The following is a 15449-nucleotide window of genomic DNA, read 5'->3' as shown; positions in this document are numbered from 1 at the left end:
AAACCTGTCATTTTGTGACTTCCTTGGTGGTCCAGTGGTTAAGAATATGCCTTCCAATGCAGAGGATGCAGTTTTGATCCCTGGTCAGGGAACTAAGATCCCACATGCCACAGGGCAACTAAGCCTGTGCTCCACAATTACTAACCCCATGCATTTCAATTAGAGAGAAGCCTGCGAGCTGCAACTAAGACCCAAGCAGCCAAAAAAAAAATACATTTTTTAAAAAACTGTGATTTTTTTTTCTACAATACTTCAACAACTTTGGAACTGATAGATTAAAAACATAAAATTGGATCAATGCTCACTTGTATCTGAAGCTGTTAGTTTGTATGTTATCAAATGAGATTATAACATGAGAAACGTAGCCACAGGTAATGAATACATTTTTTGATGTAGAGTCTTTCATGAACATTTAAATTCCACTAGCATTCTTCAGTTTGATAAGAAATTGTAGAAATCTATATTATGAACCCTGAATCAGATATTTCTAATGAGAGTTTAACATGATTACCAAAGCATGTCTTCTGACTCTTGTGTTCTCACATGTAAACCTCCAGTTATAAATTGCATTTATTCGCTAACATTAGTGAGGTAAGGTAAGGCTAACATGTTGACCACATGTCTTTAACTATAGAGTTGATTATGTTCCAAATTTAAAGAGGGTCTATCTAAATCATCTGAACCATACAATAAGATAGCAACTAGACAGCCTACCTAAGAAGTGAAAAGGTATACAGTTTTTCTGTAAATAGCTACTACAGTTAAAACTATAACATATTGTTTTCATGACATATTTCTATCACTAAAAAACAAAAAGAAAAATGAAAAAAAGCCTGCCTCAACCTAATGCAAAACTATATTGTGGACAAAAAGAATGTCCTCGGGACAAATTGAATAGAAAATCAAGATCTTGACTATGATGTGAGGAAATGAAATAATTGAACATAAAATTAGCCATATTGAACAGTAATATTTTATTTATCTATTCTGTTTGGGAAATAAGACTATTCCTGGTTGGTGGTCCTTTTTAATCAAAAGGATAAACTGGAGACTCGGGAAATATTTTATTCTAGATTTTGAGTTCTTCTCCCTGTCATCCTGAATCTTGGCCCTGATAAACATGTGAAAAATCCTTTAAATTGCCTTCCAAGATTGTTTTCTTTTCACTTCATACAGAAAGGTTTGGTTTCAAATGTCCCTGCCTAACCAAATAGACATTTTAAGTTTGTTCTGTGTTAGAAGTTGAAGGGTCCTGGGTGCCTAAAATAGTCTCCAAGGTGCAGGGAGTGGAGGGGGCACATATTTCCAGGGAGAAGAAGACAATCATTCAGGGAATACTGGGACAGGGGGAAGTACTAAAACATCTGTTTTATCTTATTCCTTTAATTTTTTTAAATTTTTGTTCCTGTTTCATGATATCATAATAAATTATAAGAGTACTTTCCATAATATATAAATAAATATTTTGAGAGTATATACTCAAGTAAGTTTTTACAAATAGGAGTATTATTAAACTCAACTTTACAATTGTTCTATTTTAAGATTCTTTCTAGATTTTAAATTCCAATAATTAAGCATTATTTGAGCAGTTTAAATGATCATCAATAGATGATGGACAAGAATATTGTGGATGTATCATGTTGGATTTCTTTTAATATCTTTCAGAAAAGCATTTGAAATCAGCTCTAATTTTTTAAAGTCCAAGATGTAACTTTGTACTGCTTAACTATTCCATAATTATTCTTTGAAGTTGTTACTTTTAAACACATACCACTTACTTTTTTCCAGACTTTTCTGAAGGAACGCTTTGACAGCGAAGAAATCAAGCCTGATTTATGGATGTCGTTGGAAGGTGGAAGTACTTGTACTGAGTGTGGGATTCTTGCAGAGGACACTGCACTCTATTTTGGGGGATCCACAGTGAGACAAGCTATTACTCAAGATTTGGATCTCAGAGGGGCAAAGTAAGTCAATTTTTTTGTTATCTTTGTTACAACTTAGCAAATTGGCCCCCAAACAAGAACACATCTATGAAAGAAGTTGTTATCCAGGGCTTGAGTAGATAATTTGTTCTAACTATCTGTTCTAATGGCTAATTTGTGCTTGCATTCAGATTCCTGCAGTACTGGGGGCGCATTGGTAGTGAGAACAACATGACCTCCTGCCATCGGCCCATCTGCCGGAAGGAAGGCGTGCTGTTGGACTACTCTACAGACGGAGGCACGTTTCAGGGGTGAAAGCCATGCCTTGCAGTGGTTTCCCAAATTCCATCCATTGCCCTTCAGAAAAGTCTCTGCAAAGCTTTGCTGACCTGGCAATGCAAATAGTGAAAGTCACAAAGAGAAAGCTATAGACCTTGGTTGCATTCCACCCATTACACAGTATATATTTTTAACTTCTGTGTTGTACGAAATCTACCCAAAAAGGGAAAAGAGAGAAATCACTTTTTTAAAAAAACTTCAAGCTTATGAGTAAAGACAATAATCACGAGCCATAGCTGAAGCTTGATTATAAATGATACAATTAAGAAATAAATTTTTGCATAGTCTTCCAAGTGAAAGATAATTTTAAAAACATTTTAAAGTGTTTTAAAAAGCTTCTGTGTGAACAAGCATATATTAAATGGTATAGAAAATCTATAAGAAAGCATTAGTAGTTGTGGAAAACTATAGTCAATTTGTGAGTCTGTCACACACTATTTTAACAAGATTTTGTTTCGTTATTTTGAAGTAGCTAGAACCAGACCGTGAGGTAGTACCATGTAGTACCATGAGGTCTTTAGAAAATCAGCATTAGGGAATAGGTATCATTTTTAATAACTGGCAGATAAATAGATGACCCTACCTTAAAAGTATTTTAGGAATTCAAAGGTGTTTTCTTAAGTAATTTAAACATTCAACCTACTCTCTTATCAGTTGATGAGAGAAGCTTCATATTCGTCCAACAAATCACAAATTGCATAGAATTATAATCACTATATTTTAAAATACTAGGAGTATCTTATCTAGAAAGATTTAGAACACGGGTGTTTCTCATTATTTATGAGAAATAATGCATATAGGAATCAAGAACAAAACTTTAGAAGCAGAAAATATTTAATTTTTACCTCGATATTTTTATTTTTGCCCAAGTATTTCTAAATACCCTTCCTCTTATATCATCAGTCTCATTTTGAAACAGTGTGTGAATACTTACACTAAAGTCAGTGAAATCAGTTCTCATTATCTGGCTGAAGATCTCTTTGGAGAACTTGCAGTAACTGCAATATATTGGTGGTTGGTTGTGTTTTTTCCAGTATGTTACTATGTTGGTATATTTGTATTATAGGAATTACTTGGTCTTTGCTCCATGAGATGGATTATCAGAAATACATTTCAGTCAGACATGACTACATACTTCTTCCCGAGGAGGCTCTTACCAACACAACTCGACTTCGCTGGTGGCAGCCTTTTGTGATCAGCAATGGACTTGTGGTCTCTGGGGTAGAGCGTGCTCAGTGGGCACTAGACAACATTTTGATTGGCGGAGCAGAAATCAACCCCAGTCAACTGGTTGACACTTTTGATGATGGTAAGAAACAAGACATTGAGCAATCTTCCCTGTGTATCTTTTGTCTGTTTATGTCTTTACATGAATTACTACATGAAAAGCATTTAGATGAGTAACTACCATATATTTACTGATCAACAAATGTTAGCTATTATTTTGCCTAATAGTTTATACATCTTCAAGATTGACTGGTTTTTGAAATGTCAACAAAGAATTTAATAAATCCCATTAAAGACAAAATGTCTTGCTCTAAATATAATTTGAAATTTCAGCAGCCCCAAATAATTTCAGTTTCTTTAAGAATTTCTATACTGAAGAGATACATATTTTATTGGTTTGAAAGTATTCCAGGAAAAATCTTGCAATGGTAGAAGTTACCCAGACTAGCAATTATATTTTAAAAGTTGGGTAATCGTTGTACTAGCGTTTAATAATCTTTTCTAGATTTGATTGCTTATATATTATACCAATTAAAGAAAATAAAAATCAATCTTAAAGGGTAAGCAAAGAGCTAGAGCATAGACATTCAAGTAGTTCAACAATAAACCAGTTAATTTAAGAGAATAACATGCCATATTACTTCCAATTTATCTTAACAGAAGGCACCTCCCATGAAGAAAACTGGAGTTTTTACCCTAATGCAGTGAGGACAGCAGGATTCTGTGGCAATCCATCCTTCCACCTCTACTGGCCAAATAAAAAGAAGGACAAGACTCACAATGCACTCTCCTCCAGAGAACTCATTATACAGCCAGGATATATGATGCAGTTTAAAGTAAGGGGAAGCGGCTCCTCCAGGCAGTCTAGTGTTACATTTGGGGGAGGGAGTACGGAGAGAAAGCTTATTTGAACAACTATAAGGAAATGATTGATTTCATTCATTAAAAGAGACTTTATTTTATGAATAAAAGAAGTTATCTCTCACAAAGGCCTTTATCTTGTAGGATTATTTGAACACAGATATATTGAGACATAGCAAGACATGCAACTGTATTATATCTCATATATGTAATCTTGACTTCACTTTTACAAACCTTGGAAATAAAAAGCTCAAGTAGGTGCCTTTGTCTATCTCTTTCTTTGTCTCTATCCCTTTCTGTCTCTCTTTCTCTCCTGCCAATTTCTCTACCATTTTCTCTTTATGCCTGTCTCATACATCAAGCTTTGCTTCTTTGTATGTCCTTTTTCATTGTATCTTTCCATTTTTCTTTTCTCTCTGACTTCCAAACAGCAAACCTATACATTAGTCCAATTGAAACCTCCCAAATCCTCAAAGATTTGAAAAGGATTCTCACTTCTTACTAATAAATCCATATTTTACTCATATAGAAAAATGGAAGAGAAGGCATAGGAGGTCATTAGTAGACAAATTAGAGAGAAAGATAAAGCACTATCAATTAATGTCTTATTGCAGAAAACACTAAAAAGGGACATTACAGAAATGCAGTTTATTACTGGATCATTTTAAAAAGACAGATTAGTTGTTCTAATGCCCTTATTTAACAAGATGTGCTACAATGACAGTTAACAGAAAGAATCCTTATTAGCATAAATAAAAATGTGTTCATAGCTGGGAGAAGGGGGAAATGGGGAGTTAATATGTATAGGGTTTCAGTTTTGTAAGAAGAAGAATTCCCAAGTTGAATAAAAAAGACAAATTTTCTGTTTTCCTCAGCTTTGTAGTAAACTCTCCTTCAGAGAGTGGAGGGTGAGGCAAGCCCCTCCGAATGCTGCCACCCTCTCAGGACTATCCTTACCTTAGTGATATGAAGGACACGCTCAAAGTCACATCTAGTGTTACACTACCCCTAATTCCAAGCCATGTCTCTTAAGAGTGAAGGCTTTTCCTCTCCCAGCCCCACATCACACTCATATTTTTGATAAAGTTGGTTGGGGCCTCCTCTTTTATTGCTCCTATCAACCCAGAACTGAAGAGACTGAAATTTTCTCCCCTAGCCAAGTCAATTTGTTTCTTTTAAAAAAGAAAAAAAAACAGAAACTTGTCCCCAGAAATTTAAGAATTAAAGTGTCACTAAATCTGCATCTTTAAAGTCACTATAGACTTTCTGAACACCACATGCAACACCTTTCACCCATTGCTCGTTTTTCATTTTCTCTGTACTATTTGGCACTCTTGTTCTTGTTTTCTCCAGCTGGTGAAATTCTCTTTCCCTTCAGCTTCTGGGTTCTCTGCTGCTTCTCCTCTTACCTTCTTAATAGCTATGTCTATCTCCTTTTTGGCTCTTCTTCCCTCAACCCTCTAAATATCAGCATTTCTTAGTACTTCTCCCAGGCTTTCTTCTCTCTTCATAGACATTCTCACTATTGAGAACTTCATTCATCCTCTGGCTTCAAATATCATATCTTTAAGAGCAACTCCAAGATTTGCATATCCAACCTTGACTGGCTCATCAACATTTAATTCAGTACTTTTAATCGCCTGTGTACTTTTCTACACCTTTGAATTATTGGCACCTCAACACGTTTAATAGTGAACTTCCTATCTTCCCACTTCTGCCAACTCCTCTCTCTGACTTTCCTATTTCTCTTGATGGCATTGCCTCTCACTTATTCACCAGCTCTAAAATTTAATTTAGTCTTTGATTTATCATTTTTTGCATCTAATTAGTTACTCTATCCTTTTCATTCTAATTCCCTGTATTCCTGGCACCCATACCATCTCCTCTCTTTGCACTGTTACCACCTTCATTCTGGCCCTCGTTAAATCAGTAGTCCACTGAGTAGTCTTTTCCTGTCTAATCTCTCTCCACTTCACGTGTCTTCAGCAGCACAGATTGATCCTTACAAAGCACAGCTTTAATACATCATTCTACTGCTCATAAATCCTTAATGACTCCCCATTGCCAACCATATTAAGCTCAAACAGCTTTGACTACAACTCATGGTCTGCCAAACTCAGCCAATCTTTCCAGCCTTCTCTACCAATGTTCTACACTTAAACCAAAATACATTAACCACATGCTATGCTCTAGACATGCCACAGTGCTTTCCCTCTGCGTGTCTGCTCACAGTCCTTCCACCTAAACGTCTTTGTCCTAGCTCTACCTCTGAGACGCTTCCCATTCTTCAGGGATAGTTCACATGCACTCTCATTGATGAATTCTTTTCTTTTTTTTAATTGAAATATATTTGACATATGGCAATGTGTAAATTTAAGTCATACAGCATGTTGATTTGATACATTTATATATTATAATACAGTTGCCACAATAGTGATAGCACTTGTATCACATCACATAATTATTATTTCTGTTTGTAGTTGGAATAATTCAGCTCTCCAACTTCTGAAGAATTATTTTCTCACCCACTTAATCAGATTCAACCTCTCCTTCCTATGAAGCACCAAAGCATTTTACTTTTTTCTGGTTTCCATTTCCACTGCTGGAATACACTTTGTATTCTCTCTCTGAAACCACAGTTGTTTTATGAATAAGCATGTAGTATGAAGTTTATAGCACCAACCTTCCCTAGTGTCAGCACTGAAACAGGACTTGTTGATTGAGTAGATGATTAGAACTTAAATTTGAATCACCAAGTCTTTATAGCATTTATGCACTGTTGATGATTCAAGCATTTAATTGCACATGATATGGAATACTTGTATCTACATGGAAATGGAAAAAACTAGGAATAAATATTAAGTAATTAAAAATTACTATTTTTAATTACATATAAAAATGTAATGGTAGCATCAAGGAAGTTAGTAAATCAATGAAACTATCTTGAACCAGTGATACTTTGTTTCTTTCCATTAATCCTCCTAATACTACTTTCCTTTTGACCAATTTATCTTCCCCAAATTTACAATTAGTATGTTATACTAATTAAGTAAACATAAATAGTATTTTTTAACCTTAATTCTCATCTCCTTGCAAAATGGTATGACTTGTACAAAACTCAAAAGAACGTCTTCCTGGTGTCTGGCAGGCTGCTCTGTAAAAGCTTCTCCAAATACTTCTTGGTTACTTATCAGAGTCATAATGAAGAGAGATGGGAATTCTCGTTAATAATAGGCATTATTTAATCTTGCCTGATACATACCAATTATCTGCTTGTTTTAGATTGTGGTGGGTTGTGAAGCCACTTCTTGTGGTGACCTTCATTCCGTAATGTTGGAGTACACTAAGGACGCAAGGTTTGTGAAATCATTTTTTACATTTCCTCCAAACGTGAATGTATAATTCAAATGGTTGTCTATTTTTAAGGCAATTGCTTACAGGGAAGCATTCTTATGTATTAAAAGTGACAGTTAATTGTATGCATGTGAAAATGTCATTTGTATAAAATTCACAGTATATCTTATTTTCAATTTTTCCTTCAAACCAAGAAAAATCAATTTCATGCTAGGCTGCAACCAACAAATTTTGTATTTTAAACTAAGACACTATATTTGTCCTCAAAGTAGAACTCTCTTTTATTTATGTTGCTTGTTTTCAACCAACCCTAATAAAAATATAAATCAGCAAAAGATCTGATTATGCTTTAGCTAGAGTCACATCCCCTAAAGCATAGTAGCACTGTTGACTGTAAATCTGACTTAGTGCAGTTACCTCTTTGGGGTGTCAATAAGCCTGCCTCCCACCACAACTTTGAAAAATGAATTATAATAATAAAGTGTGAGTAGACAGAGAATTTTGTCAGTCAACTCCAGGTACAGTTCTTGTAGCAATATAAGGAAAGAAGAAGCCACTATAGTCAGCTCTGTGCCTGCTATTATTTTATTCTGTCATCTATAAGTATGTTAATGTGCTTATAAGGAGTTAGGGTATATCTCATTTGAAATAATTTTCCATTTTTCTTTTTATCATATGTAATTATATATATATGAAATTTAAATTAAAATTTCTTAATTTAACCCAATCATTAAATATTACCTTGACATGAGACAGACTGTATATTTCTCTGAAGAGCTGTCTAATGCAGCCTCTCTGGTTTCTGCAGGTCTGATTCCTGGCAGCTCGTTCAGACCCAGTGCCTTCCTTCCTCTTCAAACAGCATTGGTTGCTCCCCCTTCCAGTTCCACGAAGCCACCATCTACAATGCTGTCAACAGCTCCAGCTGGAAGAGAATCACCATCCAGCTGCCTGATCATGTCTCCTCCAGGTAGGCTGCGTACTTAGGTAAACTGTGTGGAATGAACTGTGAGTCTCTGCAGAGCTCATATAGTGACTTGACAGCAACTGATAAAAGGAGTCTAAACTTTTAGTTGTAGCCCTAGTCCCCTCTCCCCTCATCTCCCCGCTCCTCTCACTGCCCCATGCCCCTAAATGGCAACTGCATGTGCCCAGAAGAAATAGGATTTTTCTTTGTAAATGATTCACAGACCTCAAATTTTCTTCTAATTGAATACCACAGCACACACCAATCTCAGTCACAGCCCCTGAGTGAAAAATGTCCCAGGACTTGGACTTGGCACCACAACTGCCCCAGTGTTCTATGCTCCCAGAAGCTCTGCTGTTCCCCCACAATCAGGGCCCGCTGGAGTGTGCCAGGCTGATCGGGTTACACTGAGTTGCAGGGTAAATATAATGGAGCACAGTCTTCCTAGAGTAGCATTTATTTTCCCCAAAGATTTGAAAATGACACACCACTGTAGGAAAAAATGGATATGGGCTTATTATGGAATAGAACAGGAAATGCACATAAATTTTTCAGGAATTTTGGGGGTTTACTTCCGGAGTCTGAGGGGTACAAGTTCACTCACCTCCACCAACTGGATGCTTTGGGGAAAAGTTTTGGAAGCTCTTTTCTTAGAAATAGCCCCTATCTCCAGAGACTAGAGGCTAGACACACCCATGGGCAATAACAGCCTCCTGAATCCCTTCTGCTTTCAGTGCGACACAGTTCCGCTGGATCCAGAAGGGCGAAGAAACAGAGAAGCAGAGCTGGGCAATCGATCACGTGTACATCGGAGAGGCTTGCCCCAAGCTCTGCAGTGGGCACGGATACTGCACCACCGGCGCCGTCTGCATCTGCGATGAAAGTTTCCAAGGTCAGAATCCCGTTTTGTTGTTCTTGACCCAGGAGACCATAGGGTTCTCCTCATCTCAACATGTGTGCAAAGGCCACTAGGGAATGGATAGAAACTCTGGCCTGAGGGATTTGAGATAGATGATGCACTCTTTGATCACAGACTTTTTTACCTCGGGGATAAATTATGAAGGATAATTTTATGCTATGTTCCTTGAATTTTTAAAAATGCAGATTTTATCTCCCTCTAGGATATTCTGTAGTACCTCACATTCCCCAACTTCCACTTAACTCCCTGCCCCAGCCTCTACCTTCCACATTTGATTTTTGCTCTGGGCCTCTCTCCTTCCCTGTCTGTCTGCCTGTCCCCAGACACTGGACCAATATTCTTTCTTCCTCAGCCTCTCCCAGGGGCAGAAGCCCCTGTCCTCCCAAGATGGAGCTGACAATTCAAAATATTCTGTTTCCCAAGTCTCTTCATCACATACACACACAGAAAAACCTTCATAACTCAAAAACTACATTTTTACTGCTAGAGTTTCTAGAGGCTGACTATGTATTTGGGGCAAAGTATCTACTTAACTGCTGAGATCCCAGGAGGTTGCTCTGTCAGTCCTGTTTGAAAGCCTGCAGCCCTGCTTTCCTTTGATGAGATGTTTCTCACATGTTTCAGCCTCTATGTTACAAAGTTCACTGCATCCAATTACTATTACGTCCTCGGAGCCTAATTCTTGACAAAGAGCAATGCACAGTAGATTTTTTTACTGAACCCTTACATTGCCTTATGCTTTACTGTTTACACAAGTATCCCCCCATTCATTCAGCAGAGTCATTTAGTACCTATGGTACCCACCCTCTTAAATTAACTACAGTTAATGTCACTGTTATCACTTTATAGGTAAAGAAATTGAGGGGAGCGTAAGTGACTTTCCTAATAGTACATGTCGGAAAGAAGACCAGAACCCAGGTTGTTCTTTCCAGTCAGTCTCTATGTCTCTCAGAGCTGAGAGATTTATCCAAAGAGGACCACAATTAGCTTCTCCAAGTGTACAATGCAAGAACCCATAGATTTGGATTCTGGAGTAGAACCTACTTAGCTTTCTTGATGGATTCTATTTCCTTGCCTCCAAATGAAATGAGTATGATAAATGTAGACTGCTGCACATCTCTGATGTTAGAAATTCTTAGCTGCTGTCTTCTTCCCCTGATCTTATTATTACTGAGACCAGCTGGGTCTGTCCATGTGTTAGCTGGAGAATTTGAACTTTTAGGCAAATGAACAACTCAGCTGTCTCACAAGGAGTCCTAGGTGTCTAGAATTTGCCCTTTTCTCTGATCCAGCATAACTATGAGTTTTTGATTTTGAGTTATTGTAGACATTGAGAAAAGTTGTGCTTTTCCAGTCAAGGAAAAATGTAGAGACATACACATTTGCTAAAGTAGTGCCTTCCTTAAATGCCTATATTGCAGCTCTGTTATCTCTGAGAAACACTTCCAGTTTATTATTCCTGTATTTATTCCAGCTTCCTTATGGAACATTTTATATGTACTCAGTATTATGCTAGGTGCTAGAATCCAACAATGAATAAAATTTAGACTCTGTTCTCAAGAATCAACCATAAGAGCTAGAAAGAGAATAAGAACATGACTTATTTCCTGCTATTTTCTTATCATGCTAGGGAGAAAGAAATTATGTTGCCTCTCATGCCAGGGTGAGAGCTCCCTTCTAAGACCCATGGCTGCTAAACATACAAGCCCAGCCAGACGTTGTGTTTAACAATGGGCTTATACCAGTACTAAGTACATTAGCACCTACCTATTTTAGTAAATATCAACTCAAAGATAATATGACTTTTCAGCAGCATAAGCCAATAATTGCTGAAATAAAAGAGAAATATTTATTTCTAGGAATCTATATCTGCTTGGTATTTTGTCATTCTCACAGTAAATCTGACATTGATTGGATTAAATGTGAAATTGAATGCTTGTTCATAATCTTTGATGATTCTGCTTGTTCCAGCTAAGTTTTGCAACTATTCATTTCCCTCTAGGCGATGACTGCTCTATTTTCGGTCATGACCTTCCCAGTTATATTAAAGATAATTTTGAGTCGGCAAGAGTCACTGAGGCAAACTGGGAAACTATTCAAGGTGGAGTGATAGGAAGTGGCTGTGGGCAGCTGGCACCCTATGCCCATGGGGACTCGCTCTATTTTAATGGCTGTCAGATAAGGCAAGCTGCCACCAAACCTCTGGATCTCACTCGAGCAAGGTAACAAAACTCCTGTGTTGTCGTTCAGACACAGAATCAGTCGCAAGCACATCACTGTCCATTGTTAGATATGATCATAAACTTCACGGCACGGGTGTCACTAAGCAGTAGAAGCTTAATATCAGCTGAATTTGGTATGAGAAAGTATTATATGTTTTCACAACTCAGAATTATGATTTGCTTAAATTTACTATGGAGTTACCTTGAGAGTGGTGGTAACATAGGCATAAGCTTAGATAAATGGCCAAATATAAAAATAGAGAAGTGTATCACAGTAACACAATGCTATAGGTCAGTTGTATGTCAATAAATTTGAAAAAGTAAATAATTTGTTATGAATAATCTATATATATAATTTAATGTGGACCATATGCAAGCACATAAATATAAATGTGAGTGTGAAGATTTATAGTAATGCAAGCATAAATAGCCCTATATTTAGCATATGTAGCTACAAATGGAAATGAAAGATTGATGGTTGGATAGATGAGAACTTTAAAAGTTCACACAGTTTAGGAACTGCGTGCTAATGTAGAATAGAGAAGACAAAGGAAAAGAGACCCAGGAGGGTTGAATTTTCTTCTGCATCTGCCCTTCCAGCTCTGCACCTAAGCCAGAGCAAACACAGCTTTTTGTCTGCCATGCAAGTAACTTTACTTTAAATTGATTAATGCATTTACAGGTAAAAGTCTAGCAGTTTATTTGACCACCATTAATCACTCTGTTAATCACTCAGGAATCTTATTAATCACTTTAGGAATCTTATAAAGATAGATTTCCTATGTTTAAAAACTATATCTTCTAAGGGTGAGGATGCCTGTGAGAAGCAAAAGGACACATCAAACACAACAGGAGACATGGTCCAGAGCCTGCATGTCTAACTCAGTTTTCCCTCTTCTCTGATCTCCAGACATCTTTTCCTAAAATAAACATGATGATTTATCCTTGTCCAGATTCTGTTCAGCTTGAAGCTATTTATAAAAAGCATATAGCATAGGGGCACAGTTCTTGAGGCACTAGCCTATTGTGTTCCCCCTTTTCCTGGCCAAGAAATAAAGCCACCCTTTCCTTCTCCACCATAAAAAGCATATAAAGTAAATATTGTGGCTTTATTTCTTGTCTTTTCCGTGTCCTCAGCTGCCTATTTGGCTGATATCACCTTGCAGAAAACAGAAGGTGTTTCAGGAGAAATGTTCTAACAAGATTTCTAACATCAAAGGAAGAAAAAAGATCTTTGAAAGTCAGAATTGTTTTCTCTGTGTAGAACACCAGCCTTCCAAGCTTATTTTTCATATGTATGATATAAAAGATAATATATATAAATTTTGTTATTTATGTGACTTAGTCATAAAACTGGATGCTTCTATTTTTACCATATTATGAACTTGAAAATTACAGAACTTAGAAACAAGAAAGATAAAAAAAATAAAGTATAACTCCTTGAATACTACCTGACTTCTGTTTAAAAATGAATTCCCCTGTGGGTTTTTTTTTCCAGCAAAATCATGTTTGTTTTGCAAATTGGGAGCACATCACAGACAGACAGCTGCAACAGTGACCTGAGTGGCCCCCACGCCGTGGACAAGGCTGTGCTGCTGCAGTACAGCGTCAACAATGGGATCACCTGGCACGTCATCGCACAGCACCAGCCAAAGGACTTCACCCAGGCTCAGAGGGTGTCCTACAACGTCCCCCTGTAAGTGCCCAGAAAGGAAAATCACCAGTGTGTGGTGAAGTTATTTGAACAAACACCACAAAGTCAGTGGTGGCAGAACCAAGACCAACTAATCCAGATCTCCAAAGTTGTGTTTCTGTTTCCTGTTGGGACAACTGACAAAACTTGGAGCCAGGAATAAGAGCAAGAGGGAACAGAGAAAAACAATTAAATACCAAGGTGCTTTGTGCATATTTCCCTCCCAGTAATGTATTTCTAGTCCTTTAGAAGACAACATTTTAAATCTCCTGCTGGGTACACTGATTTGAGAATTTGCTGAGGATAGGTAGGTTTGTCAGTTTTGCCTGGCATGGTACCCTAGTGTCTAGAGTCTAACCCATCACACAGAAGGTACATCCCATTTGTTGACTGAAGATGCAGCTCTCCCAGGTACTAGTGGAACAAAGGGAAGCAATGAGAGAAATGTAGAAGGACTGCAAATCCTTGAATAGCTAATTAAATGTGATGCTGCTTAGAAGAATACTGTGACCTAAGCAAATCCAAATTCCATACCCAAAGTTCTGTTGATTTAGAGTAGCCTGTTGTATTTACCAGAAAGTTCTCTCTTTTCTAGTGTTTGACCTGTCTTCTTATCTGTAACCTAGGGAGGCACGGATGAAAGGAGTTTTATTGCGCTGGTGGCAGCCACGCCACAATGGAACAGGTCATGATCAATGGGCTTTGGACCATGTGGAGGTCGTGCTGTGAGTATCTGGTACATAACATCTCATGTCCATTTCAGAAAGGTTTGAAATTCCTTTGATATGGCATGCTCCTTAATTCAGTAAGAATTGTTCCTGATGAGAAACCCCCACAGGATCACTTTGGCTTCCACTCTTCCACAACTGGAAACTATAGCTCTAGTCAACAAGTGATATTACAAGGCCCCGAGTATAACTTCATGTACCTTAGAAAACTTCAATAAGTAACAGTTTATTTAACAATTTGACAATGTTAATTCAATGGGATCGAACAGAAGTCTCCAGGTAAATGGGATCAGTGCTTTCATGAAATCCGGGTTGCCTTATAAAATGGAATGACATCCTGAAAAGAAAAAGGATCTCTGCTGGTCGATGTGCAGAGAATCACTAGTCCATGTACCTGATTACAAACACCTGTCCAAGACGCAGATGCCCGGGGCATTCTTCCATTTAGTGACATGGTCAAAACCAGAACAAAGAATTTGGTTTCAGATTCCTTGTGATTTTAATCCCAGCACCTAAGAAGTCAAGGGTGCCCCCTCCATGGTTTCTCCCGTAGAATAAGGTTGTCCGTGCTCTCAACTAGCTGGGTTGACTGTTCCACAGAGAGATGACTTGCTTTTTCTCTAACAATCTAGTTCCTGTAGAACTGGAATGCTTATGTCTCGGCGGGTTCGGACTGATGGCTCCAAGTGGTTGGCAAGGAGAGGCGAATCTTCTCGGTAGATAGGTTCAAATGTTCATTCTGTTTACCAAATAGAAGATGAAATCAGCCCTTTGGCTGATTTCAGTCATTTTGAAAGCAAATTTAAATGATTAATTGGTAGGAAACCTACCAGATTTGTTTTCTTTCAATCATAGCCATGAGCTGAATTTTTCAGTCTTGAGTTAGTCCTTGTCCTAGTTTTCACTGAGGCACCTGCTTGCATGGCATCCATATCAACCCCCAGATCCAAGAGCAACCCAGTCCCTACACAAGCTCCCACTGTGCGCTCTGCTGCTTTGGACCACTTGCTGGGCTCTGCCTCCATAAGAGAAGGTTGATGTTTAAAGTAACAGTCCAGACTCACTTGACTCCATATAATGAGGCTGATGTTTCACTTAGATTTTGATCTCCTCAGACTGCATTATGCCAGGAGACTAGACTAAGCTGGGCTCTAAAATGAAGGATGTATGGTAAGGTCAGAGAGAGCAAGATATCCAGACAAACCAAAAACCAACCC

The 15449-nt window shown here is 37.7% G+C and overlaps 1 protein-coding gene across 2 annotated transcripts in view; it reads left to right on the top strand.

Annotated features, from left to right (window-relative positions):
• RELN (reelin) overlaps nt 1-15449 on the top strand; it is a 555021-nt gene that overhangs the window by 526594 nt on the left and 12978 nt on the right. For both annotated transcript variants that reach the window (XM_081535825.1, XM_081535826.1), the window contains exons 54-63: nt 1789-1964; nt 2114-2220; nt 3328-3570; nt 4149-4324; nt 7632-7705; nt 8512-8673; nt 9405-9562; nt 11592-11811; nt 13310-13507; nt 14131-14229. In XM_081535825.1, the coding sequence (XP_081391951.1) occupies nt 1789-1964; nt 2114-2220; nt 3328-3570; nt 4149-4324; nt 7632-7705; nt 8512-8673; nt 9405-9562; nt 11592-11811; nt 13310-13507; nt 14131-14229 (1613 nt within the window). The remainder of the gene's footprint in view (nt 1-1788; nt 1965-2113; nt 2221-3327; nt 3571-4148; nt 4325-7631; nt 7706-8511; nt 8674-9404; nt 9563-11591; nt 11812-13309; nt 13508-14130; nt 14230-15449) is intronic.

The sequence above is a fragment of the Giraffa tippelskirchi genome, chromosome 10 (genome assembly GCF_054371585.1).
Source record: "Giraffa tippelskirchi isolate mGirTip1 chromosome 10, T2T-mGirTip1v1.2.pri, whole genome shotgun sequence".
NCBI lineage: Eukaryota > Metazoa > Chordata > Mammalia > Artiodactyla > Giraffidae > Giraffa > Giraffa tippelskirchi.
Note: the sequence above shows the minus strand (reverse complement) of the source record. Positions and strands in the feature narration are given on the sequence as shown.